Genomic DNA, 15,896 nt, shown 5'->3' on the forward strand with positions numbered 1-15,896 from the left:
GGCCGAGCAAACCGGGAGGAGAGAGGAGGGGGGATCCGCCGCCTCCCTTCATTGCTCACAGACTTGTTCCCTCCCGGTCTGCGGCTGCTGCAGCAGCAGTGGCGGCGGGACGCAGGAGCAGTCCCGAGGCTGGCAGCGGATGAGACTGGGACGGACTGAGGCCGCCGGTAGGAGTGGACGACAGACAGCTGGGTGGCATGGGAATGCAGGTGCCAGGCGAACTAGAGGGTGGTGCTGGGTGCGCCATGCCATCGGGAGAGGATCCCCTCCCCCTCAGCTTCTCTGAAGGCAACAAGGGAACCCCTAAAAGAAGGGCTGGGAAGGGATGCACAAGATGATGCCAGGTCTCTCCAGAAAGGGGCGGGGAGGAAGGGGGGCATTTGAGCCCAAATGCGCAGCAAGAAAACCCGCACTGCTCAGGTGGTGTGCCCGGAAAAGAAGGGAAGGGTACAAAAGGAGCAGAATGTGTGGGGTTCTCTGTCCGTCTGTCTGTTGGAGTGTCTGTGCTATGCACAGGTTTTGATGAGCCGGGGTACCTTCGAGGTGGGGTCTGAGAGTCTGGGTCTTGTTGGGTGTGTTGGATGGATCCAGGAACAGACCTAGAGCGGTTCTGTGTAGAAAAGGGTTTATCTTCCCAGGGCTCTCCAAGCAGACTTGAGGTAGAACACTTCTCCACCAAGGGTGTCCCACCTCAAAGCAAAGGAAACTCCAACTTTTCCTCCTCTCCCTAGGGACAGCACAGGCTAGCCTCGGCCTGTGGTGATGCCAGCCCCTCTTCCCTCCTCACCAAGACTGTCTCCTCCTCTTCCAGGATCTGCCAGTGGCACTGCTGTTTCCCCACGGGCCCTCTCCCATCTCCCTTCTCTAAGATGGCAGCCAGCAGCGCTGAGGTCTCTGAGATGAAGGGGGGAGAAGATAGTTCCAAGACCCAGACAGAAGGACCTAGCCATTCTGAAGCTGGACTAGGTCCTGACCAGGTTGTAGCAGAGATTCCAGACCAGCCAGAGGCCCTTCAGTCAGGCCCAGATATCACGGCAGCCCCTGTGGACTCAGGACCTAAGGCTGAGCTGGCCCCAGAAACCACAGAGACCCCAGTTGAGGCCCCAGAAACAGTCCAGGCCACAGACCTCAGCTTAAACCCAGGAGAAGAACCCAAGGCCAGCCCCAGCCCCAGCCCCAGCCCCAAAGACGAATGCCAAGAGCCAGCATCCAAACCAGATGTGAACAAAGAGGCTGCAGCAGATCAGGGGTCTGAGCAGCAGTCTGCAGCCCCTCCTGAGCCAATCTCAGAGCCTGCTTTCCAGTTAAACACCCAGGCAGACCCTCAGCCAACTTCCCAGCCTGCTCCTAAGCTACCCCTCCAGCCAGAGGCCCCCACCCAAGAGGACCCTGCCACTGAGGCCCCGACAGAGAGTGTAGGCGAAAAGCAAGAAAATGGAGCGGTGGTTCCCCTTCAGGCTGGCGATGGGGAAGAGGGTCCAGCCCCCCAGCCTCACTCACCACCCTCAACCAAAACGCCACCAGCCAACGGGGCTCCCCCCCGGGTGCTGCAGAAGCTGGTTGAGGAGGACAGAAAAGGAAGGCCTCATAGTGGGCATCCAGGATCTCCTCGAGGGAGCCTGAGCCGCCATCCCAGCTCCCAGCTGGCGGGGCCTGGGGTGGAAGGGGGTGATGGCACCCAGAAACCTCGGGACTACATCATCCTTGCCATCCTGTCCTGCTTCTGCCCCATGTGGCCTGTCAACATTGTGGCCTTCGCTTATGCCGTCATGGTGAGCCCCAAGGGACCCTGGGCCAGGCATTTTGTGGCTCCCAGCTTCCTGCCAGTGTCAGAATAGAGCCCCAGTAACGACACCTTCCCTCACCTCTCTCTGCATGGATCCCACCTGCCCGGTTGCTGGGCCTTTGCTTGCCTCTCCCCAGGATCTAACCCTCCAAGCCACTCCTGCCCTACCCCTTCAGGCGGGAGGGGAGGAGAAATGTGTTTCAGACAACCTTGCTGACCTGTGTGTGCCCTCTTCCTCCTGCACTCCCAATCCTCCTTCCTTTCTTAACCCCATGGGGCTGACCTCCTTCCTCTGGACTCTCTCACCTGGCTCCTGCTGACCTGGGCCATGATACCTCCAAACCCCTCACCCTCACCCCAGTCCCGGAACAGCCTGCAGCAGGGGGACGTGGATGGGGCTCAGCGTCTGGGCCGAGTAGCCAAGCTCTTAAGCATCGTGGCGCTGGTAGGGGGGGTCCTCATCATCATCGCCTCCTGCGTCATCAACTTAGGCGGTGAGTGGGGGTCGGGGACAGGAAAGGGAGGAGCGGAAGGGTTGACAAGGGCAGCTTTACTAACCCCTGACCCTGCTCTCTCCTGTCTGTCCTCCCTGTTCCTTTGTCTCTCCCTGTCTCCTTCCCTGTCTGTCGCTCTCCTCTCCCACAGTGTATAAGTGAGGGGCTCTGCCCTGCATTCCAAGACTTTTCTTCCTGTTGGGAGCTGTCTTGGGTCCATCCCTACCCTGGGGGAAGCCCAGTCCATGGCCCTGGCCCCCATCCTTAGGGACCAAGGGAGCCTGAGCAGCCTTGTTTACAGCCTCTTCCCTGCTCCTGCATCCTGCCAGGCTCCCCTGCCAGGCTTAGGCCCCCTTTCTCCCTGCACTTTGGCCTGCGAATCTCCCCTCCTGCCTCTTGACCTCCCCAACCCTGCACTCTGAAAAACCTCTCTGCACTTCTGGAAGCCTTCCTGAACATCTAAATTGTATTCTGCACCTCTGCATCTCTCCCAGCACCCCCACCCCCACCCCCTGCACTTCTTCCTGCCTCTGGAATCCTCGGAACCTTAATTAACCCTGACCTCCTACCTTTCATTGTCTTGGTATCTAACCCATTCTTTTCTTCCCTTCCTTACCATCTTTTCCCCTTGCCCCTCCCCTGACCCCTTCTCATCTTCCCTGAGTATCTTCACTCTCTGCCGCCATTTATTCTGCAAAAACTGCAGTATTAGGTCAGGCTGAGGGAGGACTGCCTAGCTAGAGGCTCTGACTGTTCTCTACTGGGGACCACCCGGGCCCAGACCATACTCCAACCCCAATCCCTAAGGTGCCTATTGGGTCGAAAAGTTGGCAAGCCAGGCCTCACCTGGGGGACTTGCACAAGAATGGGAGTCCTCCTTCTGAACTTCAGGGGAAGAGGGAGCGCCGCGGCGGCCGCAGGGTCAGCCTGAGTTGACCTGCCCATTTGGGCTTTTTAACCTCAGAGTTTCTTGTTTGAAGGTCTGAGGGGTTTGGGCCATTCACTTGCTTTGTGAACAGTAGATTCAAAAAGAAAAAGAGGGGAAGGGGAAAAAGGACCAAAGTTCTCAGCTGCAGGGAGGGTTGGGGGAGCTCTGTAATTATTCTCTGAGAGGATGAGGGAGGTTTGCACGCGACAGCCCTCTGAGGAGGCAGGGAGCCAGCTGTGATGCATTTCGGAGTTGGTGGGGGTTTTTTGTTTCCTTTCTTTCAAAAAAAAAAGTTGGGGGAAACTAAACTTCCTTTAAAAAATCAAACTGAGTCTCCCTTTTTGTATGCTGAATGCTGCATGATTCTCAAACACCAATAAACAGAATGCATGAGACTCGCCTCGGTTGGTCCCTGTGTTGGTTTGCAGTCAAGGTACTGCTTTCTGGCAGGCCCTCGTGGACGAAATACGCATGCGCTGCCGCAGTGGCCATCTTTAGTGTGGGTCGAAGCTAGCGATGCCTACGGGCCTCTCTGCGCATGCGCAAGCCTCCTGTTTCCTCTTTCGAGTAGCTTTGATTACAGTGGAGTCTCCGCGCGCCATTTCTCTGCGCCTGCGTGCTGCGACCGTGCGCAGCCTGGGAGGCGGGCTTTAGCTCCAGGTTTGTACCGCCGCTGAGTGGACGCGAACTAGGTCTGCGAGGTCCGAGGAAATGACTCCCGTCCAGGTGTTGGAGAGAGCGATGTGAAAGCGAGAAAGCAGGCCCTTCCCTTTCCGTCTCCGAGCGTGGTTTCCGCGGGTCCCCGGGAACGGCAGGATTCTGGATTTGGATCCGTGGGGTGGGGTCTGTCCGGGCCGGGATCTGAGCGCCCCCTCCCGGGGACGGTGCTGTGACCGCAGTCAGTGTTGGACTGCCTGGAGATTTCGTAAACCCCAGTGGATCGCAGCCCTTCGGGGGGAGGCGCCCTGGTTTGGTACTCCAGACTCTCCTGCTTTGCTGGGCTTTTCTAGTACTCTATGTCCTTGGGCCATGGAACCATTGCAGGCAGCACAGCGGCGCCTCTGTCTGAAGAAGGGGAAGTGACTTCCGGCCTCCAGGCTCTGGCGGTGGAGGACACCGGAGGTCCCTCTGTCTCGGCTAGTAAGGCCGAGGAAGAGGGGCAAGGAGGTCAGGAGGAGGCCGGGCGTGAGGGATCCAGGGCCGAGGAGGCACTAGACGCTCCCAGCGCTGCGGGCGCCGAGCGCGCCGAGGGAGAATCCGAAGACTGGTGTGTGCCCTGCAGCGATGAGGAGGTGGAGCTGCCGGCCAATGGGCAGTCCTGGATGCCCCCACCCTCCGAAATCCAGCGACTCTACGAACTGCTGGCTGCCCAAGGTACTCTGGAGCTTCAAGCGGAGATCCTGCCCCGCCGGCCGCCTACTCCTGAAGCCCAGAGTGAAGAGGAGAGATCAGATGAGGAGCCAGAGGCCAAAGAGGAGGAGGAGGAAAAGTGAGGCCCTAACTTTACACGTTGTCCCTGGGACTAATCTCCTGAGCACAGGCACTGGAGGGAGGGAAGAGCAGGAAAGGATGCGCCAGCAGGCTGGGGTATACCAGTAGGCGTTTGGGAGGGCCTCCCTCACCCTTCATTCTCGGTTCACCCTGTCTCAGGCCGCACATGCCTACAGAATTTGACTTTGATGATGAGCCAATGACACCAAAGGACTCACTGATTGACAGAAGACGTACGCCAGGTACGAGTAGGAGGGAAGAATTGATGGGAGGTACAGGAAGGAGCATACACACCGGGGCAGGGTATCTCTGGCTTAGGTCAGTGCCTTACTTCCCTGTAAGAGACCCATAGACCTTCTTCCTATCAAGTTTCATGTTCCTTTCGTCTTAGTGCCAGAAGTCCAAAGCCTCCTGGTCAGTATTCTCTAGAACACAATTGTATATTGCTGTGTACATCACCAAGAACTGATGCGCTATCCCAGCCCATGTGACTTCCTAGAATTCACTCTCAGAATCCTTGAGTTCTCTCCCACCTGGTCAAGTTCCATTAGCTCTGCATCTACAGATCTACCTTTAACCCCATCTCTCTCTTGCTCGACGGTTTCCACAGTTCTGACTGGTCTCAGCAGCCAGAGCGGTCCTTTTAAGTCCTGTCATTTCTATGCTTGTGGTCCTGCAGAGGATTCTATTACAGGGAGGAAGAGCATGTCCAGGGAATCTGAGTCCTCTGTCCCCACCCCAGTGCCCCAGGACCTTTGCGTGCATGTGTGTGTGTGTGTGTCTGCTAGGTATGTTCAATAGCCATCGCATTATGGGTGTCCGTCATCCTGTGTGTGACCCAGCCCTAAGCATTAGCTGCTCTGTGCTGAGGCCCAAAATGCATGTGTTCAACAAGGTCTATAAGTGTAGGGGTGGGAGGTACTCACTACCTCAGTCCTGTCCCGTTTTCTACCTTAGGAAGCTCAGCCCGGAGCCAGAAACGTGAGGCCCGTCTGGATAAGGTCCTCTCGGACATGAAGCGACATAAGAAGCTAGAAGAGCAGATCCTTCGCACTGGGAGAGACCTCTTCAGCTTAGACTCAGAGGGCCCCAGCCCTGCCAGCCCTCCACTCCGATCCTCGGGGAATAGCCTCTTTCCCCGGCAGCGGAAGTACTGACTCTTGCTGCTGTGGCCTACAGGTGCAGACTGTTTCCACTGGGCGTGGCCAGCCTTTCCCAGCCCAGGCTCTGGGGAACTTGTCACAGGAAAAAGCCTCAAGCTCACAGCTCAGTGCCTTGCAGGAAAGTGTGTGTTCTGTTGAATGTCTGTTTGCAGTTCTGAGCTGGATTTGCTGAGTCTAATAAAAGATGCAGAATGGTCTTCTTAGCAGAGACTGCCACTGAACCCCGGCAGTTGTCCTCACTTGGGCAGAGGCAGAACTGTATTCCTCCACCTTGGAATATTGAAGCCAGATAGGGCAGAGGTGTACCCAGCCATCATCTGACCAACCTCCCCTCCCGTTAGGTCCTCTGACCCTTTCTCAGTCCAGTCCCACCATTTAGTACCAAAGCAGATTGCCGAGTATGGACCGAACGGCAGTGTCTGGAGCTGCACCCTGGAGGAGGAAAAGATCAGTTGCAGGGCCCTTTAAATAGTCAGGCTCCGCCCCTGCCTGCCCAGCCCTTTCGGGAAGTCATCCCTGGTGCTGGTGAGGGGAATTCCTGACTTGCGGGCCTGCAGCAGCCAGCTACCCTGCTAAATGTGAGTACGGCGGCGTCGCGACCCTGCCGGGACCCCAAACTCCCGCCCAGGAGTCGGTGTCTGCCTCACTGGCTCTCTAGTGCTCCTGCTTTCCAGCGGCTTTTCTGGGGCAGTAACACCTTAGCCACAAAGGGCAGGAAGGAGGGCGTTGGTAGCTCTTCCTTGGGAGGTTTCACTTTCTAGTTTTCTGGGTTTTCAAACACCCTGCCGATGTCCTCATCCCCCAACACCTCCAACCTCCCGACATCAGGATCTCACAGAAGATGGGAGGTGAGGGGGTCCTTTTGTCAGGCCCAGTTACACACATTTATTAACTACTTGCTCGGGATGCTGAAGCAGAAGGATGCCTTGAGCCCTGGAGCTCCAAGCCAACTTAGACACATAGTGAGACCCCCCATCTTTTTCCTTCTGTTTTATTTATTTGACTTCTGTTTTTATGAGAAAAGGTCTCATGTTTCCTAAGTGCTTTTGAACTCTGTTTTTTTGTTTTTTGTTTTTTGTTTTGTTTTTTGAGACAGGGTTTCTCTGTGTAGCTTTGCGCTTCTCCTGGAACTCACTTGGTAGCCCAGGCTGGCCTCGAACTCACAGAGATCCTCCTGGCTCTGCCTCCCGAGTGCTGGGATTAAAGACGTGCGCCACCACCGCCCAGCCTGCTTTTGAACTCTGTGTAGCCCAGGATGACCTTGAACATCTGTTCCTCTTGCCTCGCCTCCTGAATGAATGCTGACATAGATGTATGCCACCACTATCAGTTTTATTCAGTGCTGGGGATCGAACCTGGAGTTTCATGTATTTTAGGCAGAGACTCGGCAAACTGATGGATTGGGTGTGACTCAGTGTTGTGAGTAACTGCATACCTAAGACCCTATTTTTGGCCCCTAGCACACTTCCTTAAAAAAACAAACAGGGGGTCCTTGCCAGACACAGTTCACACCTCTAATCCCAGCACTTGGGCGGCTGAGGCAAGAGGGTCTCCTCCAGAGGTTTGAGGCCAGCCTGAGTTACATAGTGCCACCACAGCCTGAGCGACAGCGTAAGATCCTGTCTCAATAACAAAAGCCAGTTAGCGAACGTTCCAGCCTCCATTCAGGCTCCATCTCTGGTCTTACTTCCCTGCCCTTACTCCCAGGGACCTGGCTCTGCTTTCTCTTGAATGATGGGCATGTGAATTGACCCCCTTGATTCCCTTCTCTGTCAGTTGTAGAGGCTTTCCTGCCCTGTGCAGGGCTGTGCCATCTATGGGCCCTGGCCAATCACTTGAGAACTGGCGAGCAGGGTAGCTTAATTTGCAGAAGGTGCAGAGTTCAGTGAGAACAAGCATCTTTGGGGGAAGAGGAAGTGAACAGTAGTAAGCTCAAATGGACAACCAGCCTAAGATTCTGCGGACTTGGGAACTCTGGCTGGAGCCCAACTCTGGTAGGAGAAGGTGGTTGAGGCAGCTGTTCCTAATGTCCTCTGCTTCCTACATGAGGACCCTTGGGACAGGGAAGAGAGGCTGGCCATCACAGGAGTTCTGGATGGCTCTCCCGGAAACTCTACCAATACCTTTGGCACATAGGGTATCCACCCTGCTCTGAGGTGGGGCAGTTGGGCAAGACAGTTACTACCTTGAGTGCCTGGGTGCTCAGACTTCCTGTGGTGTGTGCCATACTCTCAGCTTCTTGTGTAGCAGAGGTTGGTCACTAGCTCAGGTTATAGAAAACCTTCACCTTTGAATGTCCATTGGTGCCATTTCCTGGACAGCAACAGCCCCACCCATATCCTCTATGTCCCATGGCCTCGCAAGCCATACTGCCATAGTGGTGACCCAGGGCAAGCCTGGTTTACTTCAAGAGCAGAATGACTGAGCTAGACCTTGGCATCTTAGGCCACAATGAGTCAATAAAAGATATTTAACATGTGGTGGATTGGGATGTTCCAAGTAGGAGTTGGTGGTGAGGGTTATGCCTCAGATACAAGTTCCAGAATTTTCCTGTAAACCTTGATCCTACAGATCCTAAGTAAGGCCTGGGAGACAGTGTGGATAGGATTAAATGTCAGCCAGAAGCCAGGTGTGAGAGCTTAAGCCACTGGTCCCATCTACTTGGGCTAGCCTACCAGTAAAATAAGACTCCTCTTAAAAACCAAAGTGGGCCTTAGAGGGATACCTCTGTGCCTTAGAGGGCTTGCTGCTCAGAGGATCGGAGTTGGGTTGCCAGTACCCACACTGAGAGGCTCACGAGTGCTTTAACTCCGTGGGATCTGATAACCTCTCCTGGCTTCTGTGGGCACCTGCACACATGTACACACACACTGAGAAAAGTTTAAAAAAGACGTCCCAGGCAAGTCTTGTCCAGGAGAGAAAACTTGTCTCTCGATCATAGGTTCCAAGCCCACTTCCAGTCTACACACTTCACCTTTGACAACTGGCATTCATTTGTAACATCTTGGGGGCAGAGTTCTGGGCTGGCAGAGCAGCTTGGCACATGGTGAGGCCACCGAGCTGTCCCCTACCACAAAGTGGCCTAGCTGGGCCACAGTTGAGGTTAATTAAGAGTTTCTTCTGGGGTCTCACTCTGGCCTTCCCTAGTCTGGCATGCCTGTGCTACAGTATTGGGGTGTGTAGGCTGCCACTCCAGGCCTAGGTTGGTTAAGATTTTCTTTAAGAGGGGCTAGCGAGATTGCCACCAAGCCTCACTGGTGATCTGAGTTCAAGCCCCAGAACTAACACGGTGGAAGGTGAGGTCCCGGAGGGAGGGAGAGTGCCTGCTTATGCTGAACGTTCACCTTTTCTCAAACCCCGAGTGGACAGCGATCTCGTGGCCGGGCTGGGCACTGCTTTCACTTTCACTGTCTGCCCTGTCCAGACCCCGTGAGCAGAGCTGGGGACAAAGGGAGCTACTTGAAGCTAGCCAGGGGAGGGATTGGCAAATGAAGTTTCTGACTGTGGTGTCACAGGCCTATAATCTCAGCACTGGGAGGTGTGTATAACAAAAAGAAAATGAGGAGGCCCCAGGCTGGTCGGGGGACAGGTTTATTTTTGGAATAAACCTGAGAAGGGTTCTTATCAGAGAAGGCAGGAAAGTGAACTTCGGTAGTGTTAGTGCTTAAACTAGAAAATGCGGGAGTTGTGATGTCAGCACGACGCTGGGCAGTAGGAACTGTTAGCCACAGGAGAGAGGCTATTCAAACCGGAATGCTACCACAGGGCCGGGATGAGGCTGCAAAGGGTCGTGGTGTCGTTCTCCTGAAGGCAGATTAGGATTCAGAGTCATTGTCACTCAACCTCACAGTCACCTTAGTGCTGCCCTGGACCGGATACCCACCAGAGAAAGGAGGGAAAGTCTCTGCACTCCAGATGCAGTCTGATTTGATTTGATTTGATTGTTGAGCTTGGTGTGCTTCCTTCCGATGGATCCTCCCACCAGGCAGTGGTGGTGCAAGCCTCAGGAGGCAGAGGCAGGTGGATCTGTGTAGCGTGAATCTTAAAGGGTCTTATTGATAAAAACAAATCCGAGGCCAGGTATTGGGGTGAATGCTGGAAGATCAGAGAAGCAAAACAAGCCACAGCCACCTCACCTTGCCAGTTCCTCAGCTGATCCTGTTTCCTCAGACTGGAAGCTTCTGAGTCCTCATCCAAATGGATCTCAGCTGAACTGCTGCTCAAATCCTAAAAGCTTAACCAGCCTCAAGTTCCTGGTCCTCACGCCTTAGATCTGTGAGTTCAAGGGCAGCCTGGTGTACAGAGCAAGTTCTAGGACAGCCAGGGCTGCACAGAGAAACTCTGTCTCAAAAAACAAACAAAAAGATGAGTCGTCGTCGTCGTCGTCGTGTTCGTCCCGCAGAGGAAGTTCCGTTGCTAGTGGTGGTTCAGAGCCAGGCTGTGATGGCAGAACCCTGAGCCCTGACAGACTGACCTTTCCTGCTGTTGAGGTTTTGTTTTGGTTCTTAGAGACAGGGTTTCCCTGTGTAGCCTTGGTTGCCCTGAAACTTTGTTTATAGACCAGGCTGGCCTGGAACTCAGATTTCTACCTACCTGAGCCTCCCAAGCCTCGGAATTAACGGCACACCTGGTTCTGTTGAGGTTTGAGATAGTGTCAGACTGTTCCTTCAGCTACCGGGAAACTTGTTACCTAACTCAGTCCTTCAAACTGCAGTCCCTTCCTACTTCCTAAATGCTGGATGACAGGCATGATCCCCTAGACCCAGCTTTCCCCCACCCCCTGACATTGCTCTGTGTGACCCAGGCTAGCCTGAACTAGTGGGGTCACCTTCACCTCCAGAGGGGCTTTCAGTCTTTTAGACATTGTGAGAACTTTGGAAAATTTTGGTGCTCAGACCCTACCCTCTGCCCCCAAATCCAAATCCCCAGATTTACAGGGCTTTAAGAACCTCCAGGGGAGATGGCTCAGCAGCTAAGAGCTGGTCCTGCTCCTGCAGAGGACCTGGGTTCAACTCCCAGCACTCACATGCACATACCCCCACACAGACATATCCAAGAGTCCTTTATCACTGGCTTATATATTGTTTATTTTGAGACAAGGTCTCATTATGTAGCCCTGGTTGGCCCGCAACTCACTATGTAGACCAAGCTGGCCTCCATCTCACGGAGACCTTCCCACCTCTGTCTCCCAAATACCGAGATTAAAGGCAAGTGCCACCATACCCAGCATACCGCTGTCTTTGGAGGCCCTTGACTTAACAGAAATAAAAAGCTGGAACTAACAGCACATATCATCTAGTAAGCCACGAGAGTCCGAGACTTGTCGCAAATACGGTGTTGGGGGCTCAAGGGCCATGTGGGCTCCAAGGGAATTGACTGGTGGTCTTAGTGCAGGGCACAGCTGTGGGCATGGTAGGGAGTGGACAGGGAAGTGAAATGGAACCTTGTACTGAAGCAGGGGCTTGGCCTCGGAACAAAGCCGGAACCTAGCCTGATTAGCTTTGAGGAAGGCTCTTGCTGAGTCACTGAGCTGGGAGAGGCTCTCAGGCCCCCTGACTGTTCCCAGCTGGGGTGACAGATGGTGGAGAGGCCTCAGTCTTGGGGAGTGGAGCATTGTACGATGAGGAGCCAATAGAGGCTGTGCCTGGTAGCTACTCCCACCTCAGAAGACTTTCTACAGTACCCTTCTTCCGGGTGGGGCTTCCAAACCCTGCTGGCATCCCAGGCCCTTCCTCTTGTCCCATCTGGTTTCCTGGCCTTCTTCCTTGCAACAGACCTGCAGAGGAGCCCCTGGAGAGACGCTTCAACTGTGGGAAAGCCTCTGCATTGCTGTGCCTCTAGGGCTGGGTTAGGTTGGTGCAAGACTTAGCTCCTTCCTCACCCACAGACACGTGAGAGTTAAGCCCTAATGCCAGGTGGGGAAGGAGGCCCCAGCCACACCCCTCACTGCCTTAGGAAAATTGGGCCTTGGGCGGTGTCTATTCCCGTACTGGTGAAAAGCCAGCCTTGGCTCTGGTGCTTTCTCTACAAAGATGTCATCACAGTGCTGGGAAAAGACCGTCAGTCATCCCAATTTTGTAACTGAGGAGGCAGATAAAAGAACAAAGGACTTGTCTAAAGTCACCCATCAAAAGAGAGGAGCTGGGTGTTGGTGGCAAACACCTTCGATCCCAGCACTCAGGAGGCAGAGGCAGGTGGATCTCTGAGTTCAAGACCAGCCTGGTCTATAGAGCAAGTTCCAGGACAGCCAGGGCTACACAGAGAACCAATTTAAAAATAAAAAAAAGAAGTTAGGGAGAGTTGAAGCCACAGTTTAGGTGGCCCCAACCTTATGGAGTCTTGAACGCTGCTCTCCTCGAGCAGGGCCCCGATTTCATATCCTGGAGCAGCTAGCATAGAGGCAAAGCGCAGCCACGTGAGCTAGGAGGGCTCAGGGCACGGAGGCTGGAAGTCAGAAGTCGAGCTCTGAGACTGGAAAAGCTACCCTCCTGAGAACTAGGGAGCTTAGCCTCCTGTGGAAAAGGAGCTCAACCTCTAGGTCAAATCCCAACATGGCTGTCATGTTAAAGAAAGAGGCAGTGTGTTAGTTCCTGCGTGTGTCACAAGGACAAAAGCAGCTTCAGGAAGGACTTGAGTTTTTCACCGTTTGAGGTTGCAGTCACCATGCCTAATGGCATGGCAGCAGGATTCTGAGGCAACAGGTCACACGGTACCCACTGGGTATCAGGAGACAGCCGGATGCCACTGCTCAGCTCAGCTTGCTTTCTCCTTTTGATCCGGTGTGAGCCCCAGTCCTTGGAGTGATGGTCAGGCTTGGTCTTCCCACTTCAGTGAGCCTCATCTAGAAAATTCCCGCATAGCCGCGCCCTGGGCATTGTCTCCTACGTGACTGTAGAGGCTGTCAAGTTAGTGGTGTTAACCAGCACAAGTGACATTGTATCCCTCTCCTGTGGGAAGCAAAGCGGACAAGCCGGGGAGATGACTCCGTTTAAAGTGCTTGTTGTTCAAGAGAGAGGGCCTGAGTTCGGTCCCAGCACCTAAATAAAAGCTAAACACTGTGACTGTCGCCTGACTGGGGATGTGAAGACAAAGCCCTGGAGCTGGCTGGCCGGCTAGCCTGCTGGCAAGCCACAGGTCCTCCTGAGAGGAATTTGGTTATCTCAAAAAAAAAAACAAAACAAAAACAAAAAACAAACCAAGGTGGGACAGGAGAGATGAGGCAAAGGTCCTTCCTGCTAAGCCTGACAAACCAGAGTTTGACCCACATGGTGGAAGGAAAGAACCAACTTTACTCCCATAGGTTGTCTTATGATTTCCACAGGCACACTACGGCACATGGACCTGCTAAATAAAATTTAACAGTTTTCCAAAAAAAGGGTAGATGTCACCTGAAGATAACACCCCAGGGTGACCTCCACACGCACCTGTACACACCCCAAACAACAAACAAAAACCTTTCATCCTGTGTGGTTTGTTTTGGTGGTGTCTTTTTGTCTTGAGATAGGGTCTCCTGTAACCCAGGCTGGCCTCACACTTGCTGTGTGACTAAAGGTAACTTTATACTCCTGAGCCTCTTCTGCCTTCCGAGTGTTGGGACTGCAGATGGAAGCCACCACACCAGTCCACGTGGTGCCGGAAGTCGAACCCAGGGCTTCAGGCATGATAGGTAACCACTCTACTACCTGAGCCACATCCCTGGTTCAACCCAAGGCTTCTGAATCCAGGTCCCTAACCAATGTTGCCAGTGTTTGTAATTACCTTTAGAGAAAGAAAAGGCCAGCCGGGGATATAGCTCAGTGCCAGAAAGAGAGTTTGTCTAGCATTTGTGAAATTCAATCTTCAATTCTGTCAGAACAATTCAAAATAGTAACAACAATAATAAAAAATGTTTTAAAAGAATCAAATGCTGCCTCAGGGCCCTAGTCCCAATAACACCTCGTCTTGTGTGACCCTGAATGACTCATAGTCTCTAAGTCACAACTAATTAGAGCTATAGTATCCAAATGGCAAAATGGCATCAACCAGCCACAGTGGCCTATTCAAATTAAAATTTAAATGTTTTTCCATGTGGGAGACTGAGCCTTGGGCCTAGTGCTCTGTTGGTGAGCCACACTGCTAGCCCCTCAAAATAAAAATTTTTCCTGGGGATGTGTCTTAGTTTGCTTTCTGTTGATGTGATAAAACACGATGAAGAAACATAACTTGGGGGAGGGAAAGGTTTATTACATCTTATAGGTTAGATTCCATCATCGGGGAAGTCTGGGCAGGAACCTGGAGGCAGGACCTGAAGCAGGGGCCATGAAGGCATGCTGCTTACTGGCTTGCTCCTGGTGACTTGCTCAGCCCACTTTCTTTCTTTTTTTTTTTCTTTTTTCTTTTTTTGAGACAAGGTTTCTCTGTGTAGTTTTGGTGCCTGTCCTGGATCTCGCTCTGTAGACTAGGCTGGCCTCGAACTCACAGAGATCTGCCTGGCTCTGCCTCCCTAGTGCTGGGATTAAAGGTGTGCACTACCGCCACCCAGCTTCAGCCCACTTTCTTAACCACCCGGGACCACCTGTCCAGGGGTGGTACTGTCCCCAGTGCCCTGGGCCCTCCTCTACCAATTAGCAATCAAGAAAATGCCCCACAGGCCTGCCTACAAGCAATTTGATGGGAATTTTCTCAACTGTAGTTCTTTAGTTCTTCCCTTTTGATACCAGCTTATGTTAAATTGACAAAAACCTGACCAGGACAGGATGTAGTGCAGCTCAGTGGTAGAGCACTTGGTCCAGCTTGTGCAAGGAAGCACAAAGGTCACACTCTCAACACTGAAAAAAGCAAAAATGGTTTGCCCAAGCATGGTGGAGCATGCATGTAACTCCAGCACTCAGGAGGCTGAAGCTGGAAGACGGAGAATTTAAAACCAGTCTGCGCTAAATGACAAGATTCATTATCCAAAAAAAAAAAGCAACACTTTATTTTCTCAGATGCACTAGCCACATTCCAGATGTTCAGTAGAAGCATATATAGCTAGTCTAGAGACAGAAGACAGAGTATTTCCAGGCTCTGGAGAGATAGCTCAGCAGTTCAGAACACTTGCTACTCTTGCAGGGACAGGACTTTGTTCCCAGCAACTGATAATAAGCAGCCCACAACTGCCTGTGTTTCTAGCTCCAGGAAATCCAAAGCTTTCTTGTGTTCTCTGCAGGCACGTGTGTGTGTGTGTGTGTGTGTGTGTGTGTGTGTGTGTGTGTGTGTGTACACACGCACTCAGAAGAAAGGAAGGAAGGAAGGGAGAGAGGAGAAAGTTCAGGTGTAGTTTCTGGGTCAAGGCTCTGTATTGCCAAGCAAACTTAATTTCCTTTTTCTGACTCAGACAGACTTGTCCAATGTCCAAGGGGTGCTAAGTATAAAGATGGGCAGGGATAAGGGTGTGTGACATTCACAAATAAGCCAAGCACTGAGTGAAGTCACCTGGATTCGGAGGTAAAAAAATGGAGTGGGTGGGTACCAAGTACCACCATTTGCCTCTTCTCCTCCCCTCCCCTCCCTGCAGTACTGTGACCGTGTGACAGCAGGCGCTGGGGCGTCCACAGACCAGAGGGCGAAGGAGGGTGAGACTAGAGCCACCTGGTTTGATGGGAGTGTCGCTTGGGTCTTTTCTGTGATGGGGGCCTACTTCTGAAACGTTCACCTCAGGACAATTTAGGGCACAGGAAGGGGGAGGGGTGCAGACAGACGTCTGAATACAGCCAGGCCTTCCTGAGTCATGGAATAAAAAGCTGCTTGACCCTGGAGGAGCCAGTAAGCTTCCCAGAGCCATGGCTCCCTGGTGTGTGCAGGACAAAGCTGCTTAGTTGCTTCCTGGAGTGATCTGCGCTCAGCTTAGGAACTGGGAACCTTTGATCTACAGGTAGTGTGTGGAGGGAGTGGCCTGGAGTGAGGGAAAGGTGGCAGTACCTCTGGGCTTTGTGGGTAACTGAAGCAAGCAGAGGTGAGTTCTGGTATGGGGATAAGAAAAGGAGAAGCAGAGCTGGGCGTTGGTGGCGCACGCC

The 15,896-nt window shown here is 53.2% G+C and overlaps 3 protein-coding genes across 3 annotated transcripts in view; all 3 read left to right on the forward strand.

The window, feature by feature from the left end:
- The first annotated feature begins 18 nt into the window (after nucleotides 1-18).
- Nucleotides 19-2,775, forward strand: Prrt2 (proline rich transmembrane protein 2). Its single transcript, XM_059266618.1, has 3 exons — nucleotides 19-167; nucleotides 812-1,772; nucleotides 2,148-2,775. The coding sequence occupies exons 2-3, from the start codon at nucleotides 870-872 to the stop codon at nucleotides 2,436-2,438; spliced, it is 1,194 nt and encodes a 397-aa protein (XP_059122601.1). The 5' UTR covers nucleotides 19-167; nucleotides 812-869; the 3' UTR covers nucleotides 2,439-2,775.
- Nucleotides 2,776-2,792: 17 nt separating this feature from the next.
- Pagr1 (PAXIP1 associated glutamate rich protein 1) lies at nucleotides 2,793-6,065 on the forward strand. The gene is made up of 3 exons (XM_059266623.1): nucleotides 2,793-4,697; nucleotides 4,859-4,941; nucleotides 5,657-6,065. The coding sequence occupies exons 1-3, from the start codon at nucleotides 4,225-4,227 to the stop codon at nucleotides 5,854-5,856; spliced, it is 756 nt and encodes a 251-aa protein (XP_059122606.1). The 5' UTR covers nucleotides 2,793-4,224; the 3' UTR covers nucleotides 5,857-6,065.
- A 245-nt stretch (nucleotides 6,066-6,310) lies between these two features.
- Mvp (major vault protein) overlaps nucleotides 6,311-15,896 on the forward strand; it is a 28,176-nt gene continuing 18,590 nt past the window's right edge. The window contains exon 1 of the mRNA XM_059266612.1: nucleotides 6,311-6,440. Within this exon, the coding sequence (XP_059122595.1) occupies nucleotides 6,439-6,440 (2 nt within the window). The 5' untranslated portion in view covers nucleotides 6,311-6,438. The remainder of the gene's footprint in view (nucleotides 6,441-15,896) is intronic.

Source organism: Peromyscus eremicus, chromosome 1 (assembly GCF_949786415.1).
Source record: "Peromyscus eremicus chromosome 1, PerEre_H2_v1, whole genome shotgun sequence".
In the NCBI taxonomy this organism is placed as follows: domain Eukaryota; kingdom Metazoa; phylum Chordata; class Mammalia; order Rodentia; family Cricetidae; genus Peromyscus; species Peromyscus eremicus.